Raw genomic sequence first — 16,654 nt, 5'->3', positions numbered from 1 at the left:
AACTTAAATATGTTGCGTACTTGAAAATTCGTCAGACGAGTTACTAATAATATAAAATCAAACTTCATTTTAATAAAATAATTATTTTGTTTTATAGTTTTATTTAAAAAATAAATTCAACATTATTGCATCTCTAACACATTTTTTATATGTCGTTTATAAATTTTACTTTTTAAGCCACATAGTGGAAATTTGCTTTAATATTAAAATATACAAATTGTATATAAATTGTGTTATAGATAATTTTTATTAATGTTGATATTCGGCGAAAAATTACACTGAGGAAGAGTCCATTAGGGGATTGTTTTATTTACATAAAAAAAATATTTTTTTAAAAAATAATATGTAATTTTAATTATATTTTGTTAACAAAAAAAAAAACATATTTAAACTGCTTAAAACGAAAAATAAAGCAATTTAAAAATAATTTTATTACAAATAAATCAGTAAAAATAAATGTATTTTAATAAACAAAAAAAGTCGTATAAAATATTTCCTTATAACTTTACAAACACACAATGAGTCACTGAGGTAAGGAAAGTATGGACTTGTATGTCTGTATTACAAAGACTATATTTTAGACAAGTTTTTTTGTTGGTTCATTTCTTTCGCTGTATTATAGTTTAAAAGCAGAGCTAAGTAGTACATTTGTTATTTTCAAATTTGTTACTAACAAATAGACACAATTTATCTTGATATCTACTATTATTATAATAATAATAACTTAAGAACTAAGTTTTACAAGGAGGTGTAACAGTTGTCCTATACATATTAGACAAATTGCTCTTGACTATTGGCAGAAAGTTCCATTAGTCTCCAAGCTGCTTTAGGATTTAATTCATTAGGATCTCGACATAATACCCAAACGTAATTGACACGCATTACTTTCTCGGGATCGCCTTCTACAACTTTGTTCGATGAACGCTCTCTAACGCACATGATCTGTTGCGCTTGGAAGGTTACAATTAGTACAGGTCCCTGTTCCATAACTTTGCCCATGGCCAAGTCGATATTTTCAATATCTAGAATTTTCGAATCTAAGTATAAACCAGCCTTAAGGGCTTGACTAATTGGTGTGGATATAATATTAAAGGTGCTTTCGAAACACCAATCTTTGAGAATTTCTAGATCTCCTCTAACCATGGCCTCCAATATATTTGGTATAATATCTGTTTCACAATCCTTAAGGAAATGCTTTTGATCAAAGTTGGGATCTATTTTACACAGTTCAGTTAGAGTTTCAGATAATTCGGTTTTTGAAAACAGTCCTCCCATAACATCGGAGACTTTATCGGTGAGCAGGCGAGAAGCACGTATGACAGGATTTTCTGATTCCTCATATTTCATTTTCCAATCGAGTACCTTATTGACATAGGCATTGTTATTTTTGAAATCTTCCCACGATTGATAGAATTTTGAATCTTTATGCAATTCTACACCCATAGCCTCCATATTAGGCTCAACAACACGTTCATCAGCAGCAAATTCAACTTCTTTACGTTTACGTAGACGAGCAGGAGATCTATATACTCTGGAATTTATACTTTGTGCATCCATTTCTTGTTTGATCATTTTAGTTGTATCCGATATCGCTTGAAATGCTGAAGTCTGTCCGATTTTCTCACCCTTTTCTGAGATGCTTTCTTTGGCCGTTTTAGCTTGTTTCGAGATTTCCTCTGTTATTTTAGAAGCTTTTTGTGCAATTTCGGTTTTTCCAGCCTCTTCCAATACATCGCTTACCTTTTCCTTTATCGAACCCAATTGTTCTTTTAAAATGGATGATGATTTTTGAGCTTCCGATTCGACAATATTGAATTTTTGTCTGGCCGATTGTAGGGCTTCAGATTGCTCAAGTTTTTGAGCTTCTTCACGGAATTTCTTAATGCTTTCTTTCATTTCTTTATTTTTGTCCATTTCATTTTTAATATTATCGATGAATTGAGAAAAGAAGCCGGGACGTCTGCCAGGTTGGGAGTACCAACGCTGTAAAAAGTAAATAAGATAATATTTCACATAAAATAGAAACCGAATATGGACAAGAGGTAACCCATTTGTCATATGGAAATCGTAACACTGAATGTTACCGGTAATATTTAAAATTAAAATATCTGAGATCTTTAATACGATATACACCTCATCTAGCAACATTAACAATTTATATTCACAATTTCCTCACCTGATTCTGTACCACTTGCAGACATTGTTTACCCACAAATAAGCTCTTATTGCCTCTGGTTAAAGTCAAAAATTTGTACTGAAATTTTTAAAGAACATATTATTAAGCTTTTATCCCACTGTTCAGCACAAAATTTAACCTATTATCGCTGAGTATTTATGATAATTTTCTAATTTTTCACTGAAATTTCATCACCTAACTTACCATTATGTAAAATCTCTATTGTACACTTAGTTTTTATTTAATTTTTTTAATATTTTTCTACATAAAATTCCTAATGAATTCGTATTTATGTAATTTTTTCGATTCGTAATGTAGAAATTATATTTTTCCTACTAAACTCATGCCTGTTGAACTGTCAGTGTCACTGTTATCATTTGAAGGGGATGACAAAAAAAAACTGACATCTGTTAAAATGGGTTGTCATAGCAATGAGCCTTCATATATGTTATCAGTTTATACCAATAAGAATACAGAGATGTCAAATAGATTTATTTTAATTATTAAAATAATATTTTAATTATTAAAATTTAATAATAAAAAATAATACTATGTTCACACACTCGTGTTTTTTTAAACACTTCAAATTAGACTCTTTATTTCATACATTTACATGTTCAAAAATATGTGTTTTTACAACAGGAAAGATGTTTTTCGTTCAGTTATAATTTTCTTCACAAATTTATATTTTAAAAAATATTATTTTATTGTTAAAAACATTTTAAAATGTTTTTTTATTAATAAAAATTAATAATTTAAAAATGTTTCAAAGCAAAAACACAATAATTTAATATGTAAAACCGTTGTGTTTTTAAAAAAACATCTTAAAATTATGTGACCGTTGTTTAAATCAAATGAATGTCTAATCTAAGATTCATTAAATAATTAAAAATATTCGTATAGTTAGTTTGTTAGATTTTATCATACTAATATTTTATAAAGATATCGATAACAAAATAAATTTTATTAAAAAAATTTCTTTCGAAACATTTTCCAACACTTAAACCAAATAAATGCAGTTATAAAATCCCTTTTTCAAAGGAATTTAAATATCAACGCGAAATCAAACGAATTTATTTTAATTTGCAAAAACGACACAGCGCACGGTAAAAAATATTTTCGGAAAAAAAAGAAAATTATAAGTAAAAATTTAGAAAAAACTGCGCTACAAACGACACTATAAAAAAAATTAAGAAAACAATTAAATTATTTAAACAAAGTAAATAAAAAAATATTAAAGAAAAATCTATTACAGAAAATCATAAAAAATTGATCTGTATAAAAAAAACATAAGATTTGGAAAAAGAAGAAACCTAACGGAGTTTGTGTTGTTGGATTCCTATTAATTCCAATAAATAAATGCAGAGTGGTGACGTCATGTACCGCAGCAACGCAGAAAGTAATATGGTAAGTTTAAAAAACAGCAAGGGAACAAGAGGAGGGAAGATTAAAAAAAACAGTTATATTTTCTTTTGTGTGTATGTATTAATTTTCTTTTCTCTTTAGCAAACTGCTGAAACATTTACAAATTTATTAGGCCTTAACATGAAGTGCTTCCAAGAAATGTACTTGGATACATGTGCTTCTTTAGCGGCTGCCGGTTCAACAACAACATCACCCAGCATTTCACCAACCTCATCAAATGGTACATCAGCCACCGGCTCCTTACTGCTTTCACCAGTTTCTATGTCGCCGCCAAACTCATCTGCCTGCCATTCTTCTAATACCTCTAGTTCCTCACCAACTAGTAGCAGTATGAGTTTTGAAAATATGACAGTTTTGCAACAGCAACAATTGTTGGCGGCCCATCAGCAACATTTAGCAGCTGCTGCAGTTGCGCAACATCAATTGGCTATGGCAGCTGCTGCTGCCGCTGGCAATAAACAATTATCGTCAGCTCTTACTAATGGTGGCAATGGAGGTGGTGGTTCTTCCACATCTAGCCAACAACAACAACAGGATGAAATTTCCAAATCTCTTAAAATGTTTGCCATGCTAACAGCCTATTCTAATGGTAAGTTTATTTTTTTAAAATAATTCTAGGAAGTACTTTTTTCATCTTTTCTTAGAATTTTGTTTCTTTTATTGTTGATAACGCTCTCTACTGTAAGAATTTATGCATTAATTGTTTTTCCATTTCCTTTTTCAAAGAATTTTGTTAATGTTAAGTTTAACAGGGCAAAAAATATTGTTTTTGTTTTGAGGTTAGAATGAATTTACGATCAAACAGTAAAGTCTAAAATAATAAGTTCTTATAAATTTTAGTGTTTTTTAATAACAAGAAACAGTTGAGATTTATTTAAAATTGTTTTAAAATAAGGCGGGTGGTACTGATCATTAGATTGCACGGAACCATTAAGACATAAAGATTCTGGCGAATCCTTCATGGAGAAGTAGGATGTACACACTAAGAACTATATGATTATTCATTTCGTGTTTAATAGGTTAGTTAGATAGATAGATAGATAGATAGATAGATAGATAGATAGATAGATAGATAGATAGATAGATGGATGGATAGATAGATAGATAGATAGATAGATAGATAGATAGATAGATAGATAGATAGATAGATAGATAGATAGATAGATAGATAGATAGATAGATATATAGATAGATAGATAGATAGATAGATAGATAGATAGATAGATAGATAGATAGATAGATAGATAGATAGATAGATAGATAGATATATAGATAGATAGATATATAGATAGATAGATAGATAGATAGATAGATAGATAGATAGATATATAGATAAATAGATAAATAGATAAATAGATAGATGGATAGATAGATAGATAGATAGATAGATAGATAGATAGATAGATATAGTTTCTTTACAAAGACAAAACTCAATATTTATGTTTCCCAATATCCCATCTTACAGAAACATCTACCATTACACCGCAGCAGCAACAACAACAACTGCCCACACATTCTCCAGTGGATGCTGTAATGCAAGATTTTGCTTGTAATGGTTATATTTCTGATGAATTAAATCGCTATCAGTTAGGTATGCACTTAACCAATAATACCTCATCTGCTACAGCTGCTGGCTCTTCTACCAATCTACACAATTCCACTTCCAATGGGCAACATCAGGTCAACACAGGAATTGGTAGTTCAAATGCAGCAGCAGCGGCTGCTGTTGCTGCTGCTGCAACATTAAATCAACAACAATTACAACAGCAGTTGCAGCAACATAATCTTAATATAAATTTCAATAATAACTTTTGGAAAATGTTGCCCAGTCATATGCAGCAACATTCAAATGCGGTTTCAGCAGCTGCTGCTGCCGCCGCAGCGGCCACAGCTGCAGCAGCCGTTAACATTGATTACAATTGTAATCAAAAGAAGTTGTCAAAACGTTATGGCAACAAAAATGAAAAATATGTAAGTAGATATCTATCTAGTGTTGCTTTTTTTTTGTAATAAAATATTAATTTAATTCTGTTATTGACAGTCTTCGGCGAAACATTGTGTTTTCTGTGAAAATAATAATGAACCCGAAGCCGTTGTTAAGTCTCATGCCGTGCGTGATTCTTTAGGCAGAGTACTTTGCCCAAAATTAAGAACCTACATATGTCCAATTTGCAAAGCATCTGGTGATATGGCACATACTGTCAAGTATTGCCCACAAAAACCCATTATAACAATGGAAGATGCCATTAAAGCGGAATCGTTCCGTTTAGCCAAGGACACTTACTACAAACAACAGATGAAAGTTTAAAAATGAAATCAAATCGTTTTGATTTTATTATCGTTTTGCTTTTGTGTTTATGTGCAAAAAAATTAATATCAAGTTAAATTTGATATTTATTCGCATAGAAAAAAACACCTGCAAATTTATTTTATTTACAAAAAAATTAAAAAAAAATGAAACCTGAATTTAAATTTTAAATTTGTTTTAACTAAAAGTTAAAAAAAAGATATTTTCAAACGCTAGATGCGTTATCGTTATTAATATTAGTTAATAAGTTTTAATATATAATTTATATATTTATTACATTTAAACAAAATCAATTTGTTTAATTTTTTTTAAAACTTTATTTTACATATAAATATTTAATAATTAAACAATCTAAATATTATAAAATATGTTAATTTTTTACACAAATTATGAATTTAAAGAAAAAAAAATCAAAAATCTACTATTTTATTAATTTTAATACAAAAATGATGATAATTTTTATTTCTCTATTTGTTGATCAAAAGAGAATTCGATTTTAATTTTTGTTTTGTTTAAACTTTTTTTAATACTACAATTATATTTAAAAAACAAATATTTGATTTATCTTTAATAACTTAACAATTTAAAAAGTTTTCTTATTAAGTTTTTTTTCTAACTTTTATATGATTTTAAATTTAAATTAAAAAAATCAATATTTTGACTTATTTAACAATATATCTTCTGTATTGTTGGTACAAGTTTTTCAGAAGATTTCGCTTTATAGCAATTATTATAATGAGTAATCATTCTATGAACTATTGTGTTCTATTCGTTTATTTTATTTTTATTTTTTGTATTAATTTTGAAATTATCGATTTAAAATTGTGTTTTTTTTAATTTTGATTTAATTTTTTTTGCAATTAAAAATTTTTAAATTTCTTTAAAATAGTTTATTTATGTTTAAATAATTTATTTTAAATTTACGCACTCGTATACATAGTTTCAATACTTTATGTAATATTTGAAGTGTCGTTAAAATTACAAATGAACAGCAAATTAAAAATAGATTTGTAACAATTACATTAAGTTTTTATTAAAATAAATGTATTTCTTTTTTTGTATTACTGAACAGTTTAAATTGGATGTGTCTTTTATTTTTTGGCAGTGGTATGTATATTTATAAATAGTCGACTTTTTCCGACCTTTTTTTGACTTTTTTCGAGTTTTTCCAACTATTTTAGAGTTTTTGACTTTTTTACACTTTTGTAAAATTTTCGACTATTTTTGACTTTTTTCTAACATTTTCGAGTTTTCGACCTTTACCGACTTTTCACGACTTTTTTCAACTTTTTCCGACTTTCAATTACAAAGTCGACTTTTTTCAATTTTTTTTTCAAATTGCAGACTATTTTTGACTTTTTTCTACCATTTTTGAGTTTTTGACCTTTTCCAACTTTCTAGACTTTTTCAACTTTCCCCGAATTTTAATTACAAAGTCGACTTTTCGACTTTTTTCATAGACGATAGTCGATTTATCGACTTTTTTGTTTATATTTCTATCTATCTATCTAACTATCTATCTATCTATCTATCTATCTATCTATCTATCTATCTATCTATCTATCTATCTATCTATCTATCTATCTATCTATCTATCTATCTATCTATCTATCTATCTACCTATCTATCTATCTATCTATCTATCTATCTATCTATCTATCTATCTATCTATCTATCTATCTATCTATCTATGTATCTGTCTATTAATTATAGAAATAGTAACACATTTTTTTTCTTTTCCACTGAAGAGGGAAATTTCTGTATAAAATAATCTACTAGATTATTTTTTTTTTTATTTAACAACAAAATCGTTTAAAATTATCCATACAAAAACAAAATCTTAAAAAAAATAATATCATAAACTTTCCGTACATTATTACTCATCGCCTGCACTGCTACATTTCTCAAATATAGCGATGAAAATACCATCGGTAAGATCCTCTTCCGGACGAGTATAAATACAATTTTTGCCAATTTTCTTATATTCTGAACTACCAACACTGCGCCATTTGTTGCGTAAAGCTTTTTTGCCACTCAACAATTTGAAATTAGGATTTAATTGTAAACACTTCTGGACAACCTGTTCGTTTTCTTCTTCGTACAGCGAACAGGTCGAATAGGCAATGCGTTTCACATCCGGAAATGTTGACATGGCATAAGAAACCATTTTTATTTGTAAACCGGCTAATTTTTTAAGACGTTCAGGAGATTTTTCTTCAGGTTCTAAAGAGAGACGATTCTGTATACCGGAACCGGTGCAAGAGGGATCTACTAGTATATACTCAACTCCCGGACATTGTTCTGGTGTTATGGCAAGAGCATCTCCCTTAATCGGTTGTACTATTTTACAGCCTGCTGATTCGGTCATATTGCAGAGGATACGATAACGTTCAGGACTTTGTTCCACAGAATAGATAATGCCTTGATTTTGTAAAACATTACATGTGTGTATGGTTTTCATACCGGGTGCGGCACACATATCCAAAACTGTAGAACCCACTGGTGGGTGTAGAAGTTCGGCTACCAAACAAGTGCCCTGTAAAAAAATCAAAAGTTATGCATCTCATATTTAACAATTCATTAACACTTCACCAACTTTATCCTGCAACATAAACTTTCTCTCTTTAGTGTATTGATGACAAGCCAAATAGTGTTTATTTTTCGGATGGAAAATCAACAAATTATCAACATGCATATCCAACATGTATTCCTCTTCTTTTAAATCTTGTATGGCTTTCAAGAAATCTTCATAATTCTCAAAAGGTGGTAGTTCCAGTTTGCGAAACTCTTCCGTGGCCAACATGGCGTAAGCTTCTTCCATGCTAAGCAAATTTGTATTGACTCGAACATAACGAGGTTTAAGATCTACAGGACAGGAACAATAAAATAGACAAAAGAAAAGTCAGTTAATTTATGCCAATATCGTGAATATATTTTTATTAATAAAAAGGAATGAATTTATAGTTTAAAGTGAATATAATATTCTATTATATTTTATAAAAGTTAGTTGGGTATAATATAAAAAAATGGTTTGCTGCAGTCTACTATTTAGTTTTCCTTCTTCGATTCTTCAGCAATTTCAATTGCTGCTGGCTTTGAGGTAGTAAATCCACCTTCACGGAAAGCTTTGTAAACGTATAAACAAATAATGAAATTGACTACGATTACAGAGGCCAATACTGAAAAACAATTGGTTTGAAATGTGCTAAACTCGAATGATTCATCTAGCCAAGAGCGAACACCGTAGAAAGTGAGAAAGGGAAAGGTAAACATTAAAACGGAAAATACCAAAAGCCATAGATATGCTGAAGTGCTGGTATCTTCTTCGCCGTCTGTATAAACCTGAGCAAGAGGTTCTAAATTATCGCTCTCTTGTTGCTGCAAAAGTTGAGTTTCATCTTTTGTAGGTTTGTTGGCCGGAACATTTAGCTTATTTTTGCCCATTTCTTTTAGATTCTTTCAATTTGTTCAAATTGTATAAATATTTAAGAAAATCTTGCCTTTTTTCTTTGTTTCTGTTGTTTTTGTTTCACCGCCCAAAGCTTCTACCAAGCGATCTCTATATTCACGTACAGTTTGTACTGGCTTTGATTCACCGTTTAAGGTTTTGCGTCCAAATATCAATTCTGTTACTAGAATTTTACACAAGGCCGGATTTAAACGGGGATTGTCTTCTAAGATTTTTGTCTGTTCAATAGCAGCGTCTATGGCTCCACGATTGTCTATATACTGTTTTAACACTGCTTGCATGCTACCAATGCGCTGTAAGGGAATTTGTTTTTTTATTGTATTTAACACGTGTTATTATAATTATTTGTTTTATTTGCTACTTACAGCATGTTTTTCTTCATAAATTAAAGTTTTTAAAGATTTTTGACGATTTTCTAAAGCAGTTTTTAATACGGCTGCAACCTTCTTGTATTGTGTGGGCACTTTTACCGAATGCTGGAAACCTGACATTTTTTTTTTTGGGATTATTTGTTAATTATCGTGTTTATTCTTCTACTGCAGCTGTTTTTTGAATGCACGTGACGACAAAGCAAAATGTCAAATGCACATTAGTTAGGGTATTGCCAGATAGTAAGAAATTGTTTGTTTATAGGTATTTTAAAGGTGGCAATAATGTTTAATTTGTTAGAATTGCAAAAAATAACAATACATTGTTTATTAATATTAAAAATTTTATGGATAAAAATTAATATTTTTATTTAAAAAGTGATTGCTTGCATTAAATAGTGTAATTTGTTTAATTTTAAATTAAATTTTTTAAAAGGTTGGTGGCAGCATTGCCAACTCCAAATGGTTTGTGTTTGTTTTCATATGGCAATATGATTTATTTTTTTTTGCTTCATATGTCAAATATTTTACCGCTATTTTGTAGCATTTTTGCTTATTAAATAAATTTCATCTGCAAAAGTGTTAGATTTTTAGTGAATAGTGTAAAGTTTTTAATAAAAATGTTACTATAATGAAATTAATAAAAGGTGTTTGTGTTGTAATTGATAAATTGATTTTTAATCGTTGAAATTAACTTATTTAAAAAGTATTCATTTAGATATAAAAGCAAGAAATTATGAGTTGAAATGTGTCTTCATTAAAATATACACAAACATGTAATATCTACACAAAGGATTCCATATTCTTTTCTGAATTAATAATATTGTATTGCATATTAATTCTCAGTACTTAAACAAATAAGGTAAGTCTTTTTATAATTACAAAAACTATTCTGCTTAAACATTTTCGAGGTTTTTTTAAGGACTATAAGCCTCAAAACTTAATCAGATTCTAAACTCCAAAAAAAAAACAAATACCAGGCTCTGGTTTTGTGTCAATTATCTTTTATTTTCCAAGAATGCTTTACAAAGTGTGCTATACTATTAATAAAAGTTGCATTTCCTATTTATGTATTGTTCCTTCGGCCGGACTGTTTTGTAATTAAGTAATGATGAAGTGGTTCGATGAAATGAAATGTAGAGGATTTTATCTCTGGTATTTGTGTTTAAAGTAATTGAAGAAATTGTACAATTTCAGGAATACGTTTTAAAACTTCTGGCATTTTCCTGTTGTTGTTGTAACAGTTCAACTGCGATCGATAGTTCTTTCCTGGTGGAAAAAAAACTTTCGGTTGATACAGCTTTTGCCAATCTTTTTTGACAATCTTTGGCCGAAAATGACTCGGGACTTTCCGGAGCGTTGATCCAATTGTCTTGGGAACGTCCCGACCTTTTCTTGTAATTTTTGTTTGATACTTTTTATACCCCACACTAGACACAACCTAAAGTACTACAATTTGTTCAACTCTTTGTCCCCGAGTCCGAAATTGAGAAAATTATAAAAATCAGTTATTTTAGGAAGACTAAACCTAATAGTAATACCAAAAACTACAAAATAAATTTTTATATTTTTAACATTATTTATTTATAAGTAAAAAATATGTAATTTCTTATACTTAATTATATAATATAAAGTACATACCCACTCGGTATGTATGTATGTACTTTATAATTAGCACACAATTTTCTACATTTTTATATAGAAAAAACACAATGGTTTTCTAAAGAAAGTATTATTTATGTATAGAATATAGAAAATAGAAAAGAGAACTTAAAACTATAAATATAATTAATAATTTGTTTATGAATTGGTTAATTATTACGGTTAATATTATTTATTAAAGTAATTAGAAGGCGTCCTTCTCAGTGATGATGGCAAGTTACTAAGTGGTTCGTGGATGAGCGTAGAATAAGTATTTGTTGCCTACAAAGACTAAAAAAATAAGTAGAAAAAAAACGAAACTAATGCTTCTTGTGAGCGAATGATAGATGATTGGATGGATGATTGATTCTATTGAAATTCTTGGTGTTTTAATTTATTAATTGCTATTATTTTTTATTATTTGTAATTTTGTTGATTGTGATGATCGCAATGATGATGATGACGAATACGTATTAAATTTGTTATTAGATTGTAATGAACGTTGGGTAGTATCTGGACTTAAATCGGGTGTTAAAGGTGGTATTTCACCACGAAATGGTACAACTTGGGGAGTACTTCTTATTAATTGTTGTAATTTAGAAAGGCCTTGTCTACCGTTGCCATTAAAAAGTCGTGGTGACGAAGTATCATCTCTTTCAGTATCCAATTTAGGTGGCAAAACTAACGAACTATCTATTACCGATTTGCCATCAAAAGTTATTACAGAACCACTTGGTATATTAGAATGTGGTATTTTACGATTATCGGGTGGTAAATAATAGGTATCGATACGTTCAGCGGCTTGGGCTTCGGGTTGATCTAAATCAAATAAATATTCATCATCGTCATCTTCTCTTTCGTTGTTATCGTCATTGTGTTCTCCCACATCCCTGGAATCATCGCTATCGAATTCAATATCATCTAAATTGGATTTATCACTTTTGTTAATTTTGCTCAATTTCAAGACAACTTCGGCCGGAGTGGTTGATTTGATTTTCGGTTCCTCTTTTGTAGTGGTGGTAGCTATGAGTTTAAGTTTTGTTTGAGATTGAAAGCCTTCCATGTCTATATATTCATCAGATGGATACATATCCTCAATTTCCTTAATTACAACATTATTTTGTTTTGTGTTCAAGGGTTTTTGTGTTGTAGATTCTTCTATATTATTTTGTATATTCTCCTCTTTGTAATCTCCATTTTTATTGTCATCCTGTTCAGTTGATTCATTAAGTATATCTTCTAATGAGGCATTTCTTAACTTGGCAGCTTCTGGTAGATTCAAAGTTGACTTTAACATTGAGCTAATTGGTTTATTATATACAAAGTCCTTGTTAGACTGAGGCAATGCCATACTTTGAGCAACTGGGGTGTTGTACATATTTAGAGCGTCAGATGTTTTGCGTATTATTATGGTTGCATTGGTGCTGTCCGGAGGGGATGGTATAAACATGGGCTCAAAGTTTTGAGTTTGAGTTTGCTGCTGAGACGTTAAGAATAGAGTATCTGTTTCCATTGCTTCATCAATTTCTAAGCCTGGATCTTCGCGACGACTTGCAATTTGTTCTACCACTTCGGGAGGTGGCATGGGACCATCCTGCCTTAGAATAGGTTTAAAGCCGCTTTCAACAACCACTGTATCGGGTTTAAAACCTTCATTTACGGCTGGCTTCATTGTAGCAAGCTCAGCGGCGGTGGGTTCTTCTTTAATTTCCTGCATTACGAATGGTTCTTTGAAAACACCCACATGACTTAAGCCATTTGTTGTTTTAACGGTTGTTGTAGACGTTTCATGAGTTTTTATGTTGTCCACCGCTATTTTTATCGGTGAAATCGGCTTATTTTTTAATTTATCTAGTGAATTTTTATTATTGTTATTAAAAATGGGTTTTGTAAGACTTCCCTGTGGCATTAGATCGGAATAAGGTACTGGTATTATAGGTTTCTTAAGCATATGCACCAGGTTGTCTGTTTTACGCGTATTAGTCAATTCGGTTGGTTGACCCAATAGAAGAACAGAAGCCGCCAATGGTTGCAATGGAAATGGTTTATCTTTGATGAAAGGTCTCAATAAAGTGGGTACAGGTTTGCGATAGTGATTAACAATAACTGAAGGTTGGGGTACAGGACCACCCAGTCCTGGAGGATGTCTTGGTAGTTGTTGTGGCAATATAGGTTTAGAGGCGGGTACCTTTTTGATGGGTCCTGGATATGGACGACGACCTGGCAACTTAACTGGATGGAAAAGTGGTGCGTTAAATGGTGGCCTTAAATATTCGGACAGCCCTATAGGTTTCTGTGAATTCTTTAAAGGTAAATTATTGGTTAGATTGTTGGCAGTATGATGGTGTGGCTGTGCCAAATGATAATGGTTGTTGTTGTTATATGGTGTGTTTAAATGTGATTGTAAGTGAGTGGCTAATAAGACGGGTGATTGTCTATTGTTAGAATGTGGTAATGAGAGTGATTGCGAGAGTGAAGATGTGGATTGTAATGAATCTAAAAATTCTTGTAAATTAGTTTCGCCATGTAGAGTTTCTGGCGGATTTGTTGATATTTGAGGTTGCTGTGGTGGCACCAACGGATGTGACGAACCAGCTTGAGACGTCTTTGAGGCATCATGTATAGAGGAGGAGGGGGATGAGGCACTAGTACCCAAGGAAGGACTAACATTAGCACTGTTTGTGTTAAGGTTACTGTTGCTGTTGACTATATAGTTGTTGGCCAAACCTTGATTTACTAACCCACTTGCCTGTTGGTGTTGTTGTTGTTGCTTTTGCCTCAATATGCTATCCTCGAGAGCCTCAGCAGCTCGGATCCCATCTGAAATCAATTTAGTAATTTCCGTTGATTTTGTTATTTCAAAAGTTAATTTCGGCGGAGTTCCGTTCATATTGTGATTCTTAATTAAATCTGTTTGGTGCTTTAACAAAAAATTATCGTTGGGGCTGACCTTTGTTTCATGACGTAAAGATGCTTCCGCTGCTACATCATCTTCTTCCTGAACAGCTACGGGTGCTGGCACACGTACTGCATGTTTTTCCGAGGCTGCAAAACGGGCGTCATCACACGTATCATGCACATGAATCTTCCAACCGAGATAACGATGCGTAAAGCAGTGATAGTATACAGTATCGGGTGTATTTTGATCTGGCTTCCAGGTAATAACACCAGGCTCACCGGGATCACATTTCAATGTTAAGGTACGTTGATAGGCACCAAATGATTGGTAATCATCAGCTGGTGGTCCATCAATATCGGGAGTCCAATTACACAAACGACCCACACCGGTGGGAGTAATTTGTCCTGAACGAGATCTGTGCACACCAGCAAATATGCGTATATTCTAGAGAAATCAATGGCTTTGGTGAATGGAAAAGTCATCTTTAACTATTAGACGTACCTTCTTTTCTTCCTCACGTTTATGTTCATAACCACCAATAGGATCATCTGTTATATAGAATGGATGATATTTGGCGGGTACATCTGGATTATTGCCACCTTCTACAACGAAAGTATAAGTCTTGCCACGAACAACGTGGATCTCAGGAATCAATAGACCATTAATGAACCATGATATACCCCAACCAACATGACCTACAAAAGTTATTCAAGTAATAGGGAATAAAAATAAGGAGTAAAATTTTAATGTGTACCTGTAATAGCTGAATAACCATGTTTGCCTCCTGTTGGACCCATTTGAGCATAGAACACGCCGTCTTCTGGTTCATAACACTGAATAGCGGGAATATCCCAGGCGCCATTTTCATTTACTACTGGTTTGGGAGTAGGTACTGGACGTCTTTGTGCCAACCTTGTGTTAGTAGTCTCTTGGCGTCTATTTGCTCCCTGCAAAGCTTGGGCCCTATTATTGTCATAGAATTCCTCTTCGGGTACACCATCTCCTCTCGAAGGTTTCGAGGCCGGGGGATAACCTTTGCCTGATTGTTGATTTTTTTGTACCTGATCCTCATCATCGTCATCGTCTTCATCTTGATCAGGCTTTTGTCCCTCAGGTGTTGGACAATTCCATGTTGGTTGTCTTCCAAAATCAATATAATGTGTACGTTTATTAAAATGCGAATGGAATGAAGTTTCTTTGCGTTCATTCAATGGACCAATACCCCAGACAATGGCTTCAAAACCATTTCTGGCAATGGGTAAATCTAATCTATCTGTTGCATTCAATGATCTTTGATAGGTGACAATGGAATAGCCATTTACCATGGCAGCATTAAGTAAACGTATCGAATTTGTATTATCGTCGATATTTACATCGGGACAACTGCCGCGTTTGCCGGAACATTGAGATTTACCTTCCAAATAGTAATCGATGGCATAACCTTTACCAGTTGCCCTATCCACCCAACTGACAGCCACATCAGAGCCAATCATAACACTGCGATCCTTGTCCGGTGAAATACCAAATGCCATATATTCATTATCATCTAAAATAAACATAAAAAGGGAATTAAACTAGAAAAACACTTTTCAAATATCGTAGTATCACTGTAGTTATAATTCTCCAATTCACAATCGATGTTGTATTGTTGTAGCATTGTATGCTATAAAATTTTTTCAAACTTAAACAAATCAAAACAAAAAGAAACTGCGATACAGCTGCACAACACCGATTATGAATTGAACAAATATATTTCATAAAAAAAACAATTGAATTGAACAACAAAGTGTTGCAGAGTTTCATTTAATTAAATTACCAAATGTTTTTTAAAAGAAATAATTAATTTTGATTAAGTAAACAATTCACAATAAGATCTTTCACAATTTTCATTTCTAACATGATTGATGTTGGCAACAACTTACAATCTTTTATGGAAATCAAGACCAAATGTAACGAATCGGTCATTAAAAGCTGCTGGTTTTACGTACGTTTAGATGTACATATATAAATATATGTATATAGAATTAATTGTCATGCAATTTGTTTATAAATTGAGGTTGTTTAATTAAAAAAAAAAATGTTGTTTAAAGTATCATGGATTTTATGAGAGTTGGTGTCTCAATGACTGTGTTACTAACATCCAAATGCCATCAGTTGCTTGGCAAGTTAGCCTGGTTTTTTTTTCATAAACACTTACACCATTCCTTATGGCCCGATTATTTATATAAAAAAAGTTACGGTGATTTTATTTATCTATACAGAAAGTCTTGGAGTGGAGTAAGTACATCATGTCACACTCACAAATATGAAGTTCAATAAACGGAGTAAATTGTTGTAAGTAACACACTTAGGAATGTTGTTTTCAAGT

General features: G+C 31.5%; 5 protein-coding genes across 6 annotated transcripts in view; 1 reads left to right on the top strand and 4 right to left on the bottom strand.

Annotated features, from left to right (window-relative positions):
* Positions 1-224: 224 nt before the first annotated feature.
* On the bottom strand, positions 225-2,541 carry LOC111678866 (mitochondrial import inner membrane translocase subunit TIM44). The gene is made up of 3 exons (XM_023440298.2): positions 2,381-2,541; positions 2,177-2,254; positions 225-1,983 (listed from the first exon to the last, which is right to left on the bottom strand). The coding sequence occupies exons 1-3, from the start codon at positions 2,381-2,383 to the stop codon at positions 772-774; spliced, it is 1,293 nt and encodes a 430-aa protein (XP_023296066.1). The 5' UTR covers positions 2,384-2,541; the 3' UTR covers positions 225-771.
* Positions 2,542-3,344: 803 nt separating this feature from the next.
* Positions 3,345-6,079, top strand: LOC111678864 (protein nanos). Its single transcript, XM_023440295.2, has 4 exons — positions 3,345-3,583; positions 3,683-4,190; positions 5,067-5,572; positions 5,643-6,079. Exons 1-4 carry the CDS (start codon positions 3,536-3,538, stop codon positions 5,907-5,909), a joined length of 1,329 nt encoding a protein of 442 aa, XP_023296063.2. The 5' UTR covers positions 3,345-3,535; the 3' UTR covers positions 5,910-6,079.
* A 1,556-nt stretch (positions 6,080-7,635) lies between these two features.
* Positions 7,636-9,933, bottom strand: LOC111678865 (28S rRNA (cytosine-C(5))-methyltransferase). The gene is made up of 4 exons (XM_023440296.2): positions 9,744-9,933; positions 9,410-9,671; positions 8,506-8,774; positions 7,636-8,445 (listed from the first exon to the last, which is right to left on the bottom strand). The coding sequence occupies exons 1-4, from the start codon at positions 9,867-9,869 to the stop codon at positions 7,786-7,788; spliced, it is 1,317 nt and encodes a 438-aa protein (XP_023296064.2). The 5' UTR covers positions 9,870-9,933; the 3' UTR covers positions 7,636-7,785.
* On the bottom strand, positions 8,816-9,416 carry LOC124419577. Its single transcript, XM_046949646.1, has one exon. It carries the CDS (start codon positions 9,351-9,353, stop codon positions 8,958-8,960), a length of 396 nt encoding a protein of 131 aa, XP_046805602.1. The 5' UTR covers positions 9,354-9,416; the 3' UTR covers positions 8,816-8,957.
* A 1,724-nt stretch (positions 9,934-11,657) lies between the features above and the next one.
* The window catches only part of LOC111678877 (protein Skeletor, isoforms B/C), a 29,771-nt gene continuing 24,774 nt past the window's right edge, over positions 11,658-16,654 (bottom strand). Inside the window, exons 7-10 of one of the 2 annotated variants that reach the window (XM_023440309.2) lie at positions 15,041-15,832; positions 14,788-14,981; positions 14,338-14,730; positions 14,014-14,207 (exon numbers count right to left, since the gene is read on the bottom strand). In XM_023440309.2, coding sequence (XP_023296077.2) covers positions 14,166-14,207; positions 14,338-14,730; positions 14,788-14,981; positions 15,041-15,832 — 1,421 coding nt within the window. In that variant the 3' untranslated portion in view covers positions 14,014-14,165. Of the gene's footprint in view, positions 14,731-14,787; positions 14,982-15,040; positions 15,833-16,654 lie in introns of both variants that reach the window. The other variant, XM_046950637.1, reaches the window with a different exon arrangement.

This window comes from Lucilia cuprina, chromosome 4 (genome assembly GCF_022045245.1).
Source record: "Lucilia cuprina isolate Lc7/37 chromosome 4, ASM2204524v1, whole genome shotgun sequence".
Classification (NCBI taxonomy): domain Eukaryota; kingdom Metazoa; phylum Arthropoda; class Insecta; order Diptera; family Calliphoridae; genus Lucilia; species Lucilia cuprina.
This window is presented reverse-complemented; position numbering and strand designations above follow the sequence as displayed.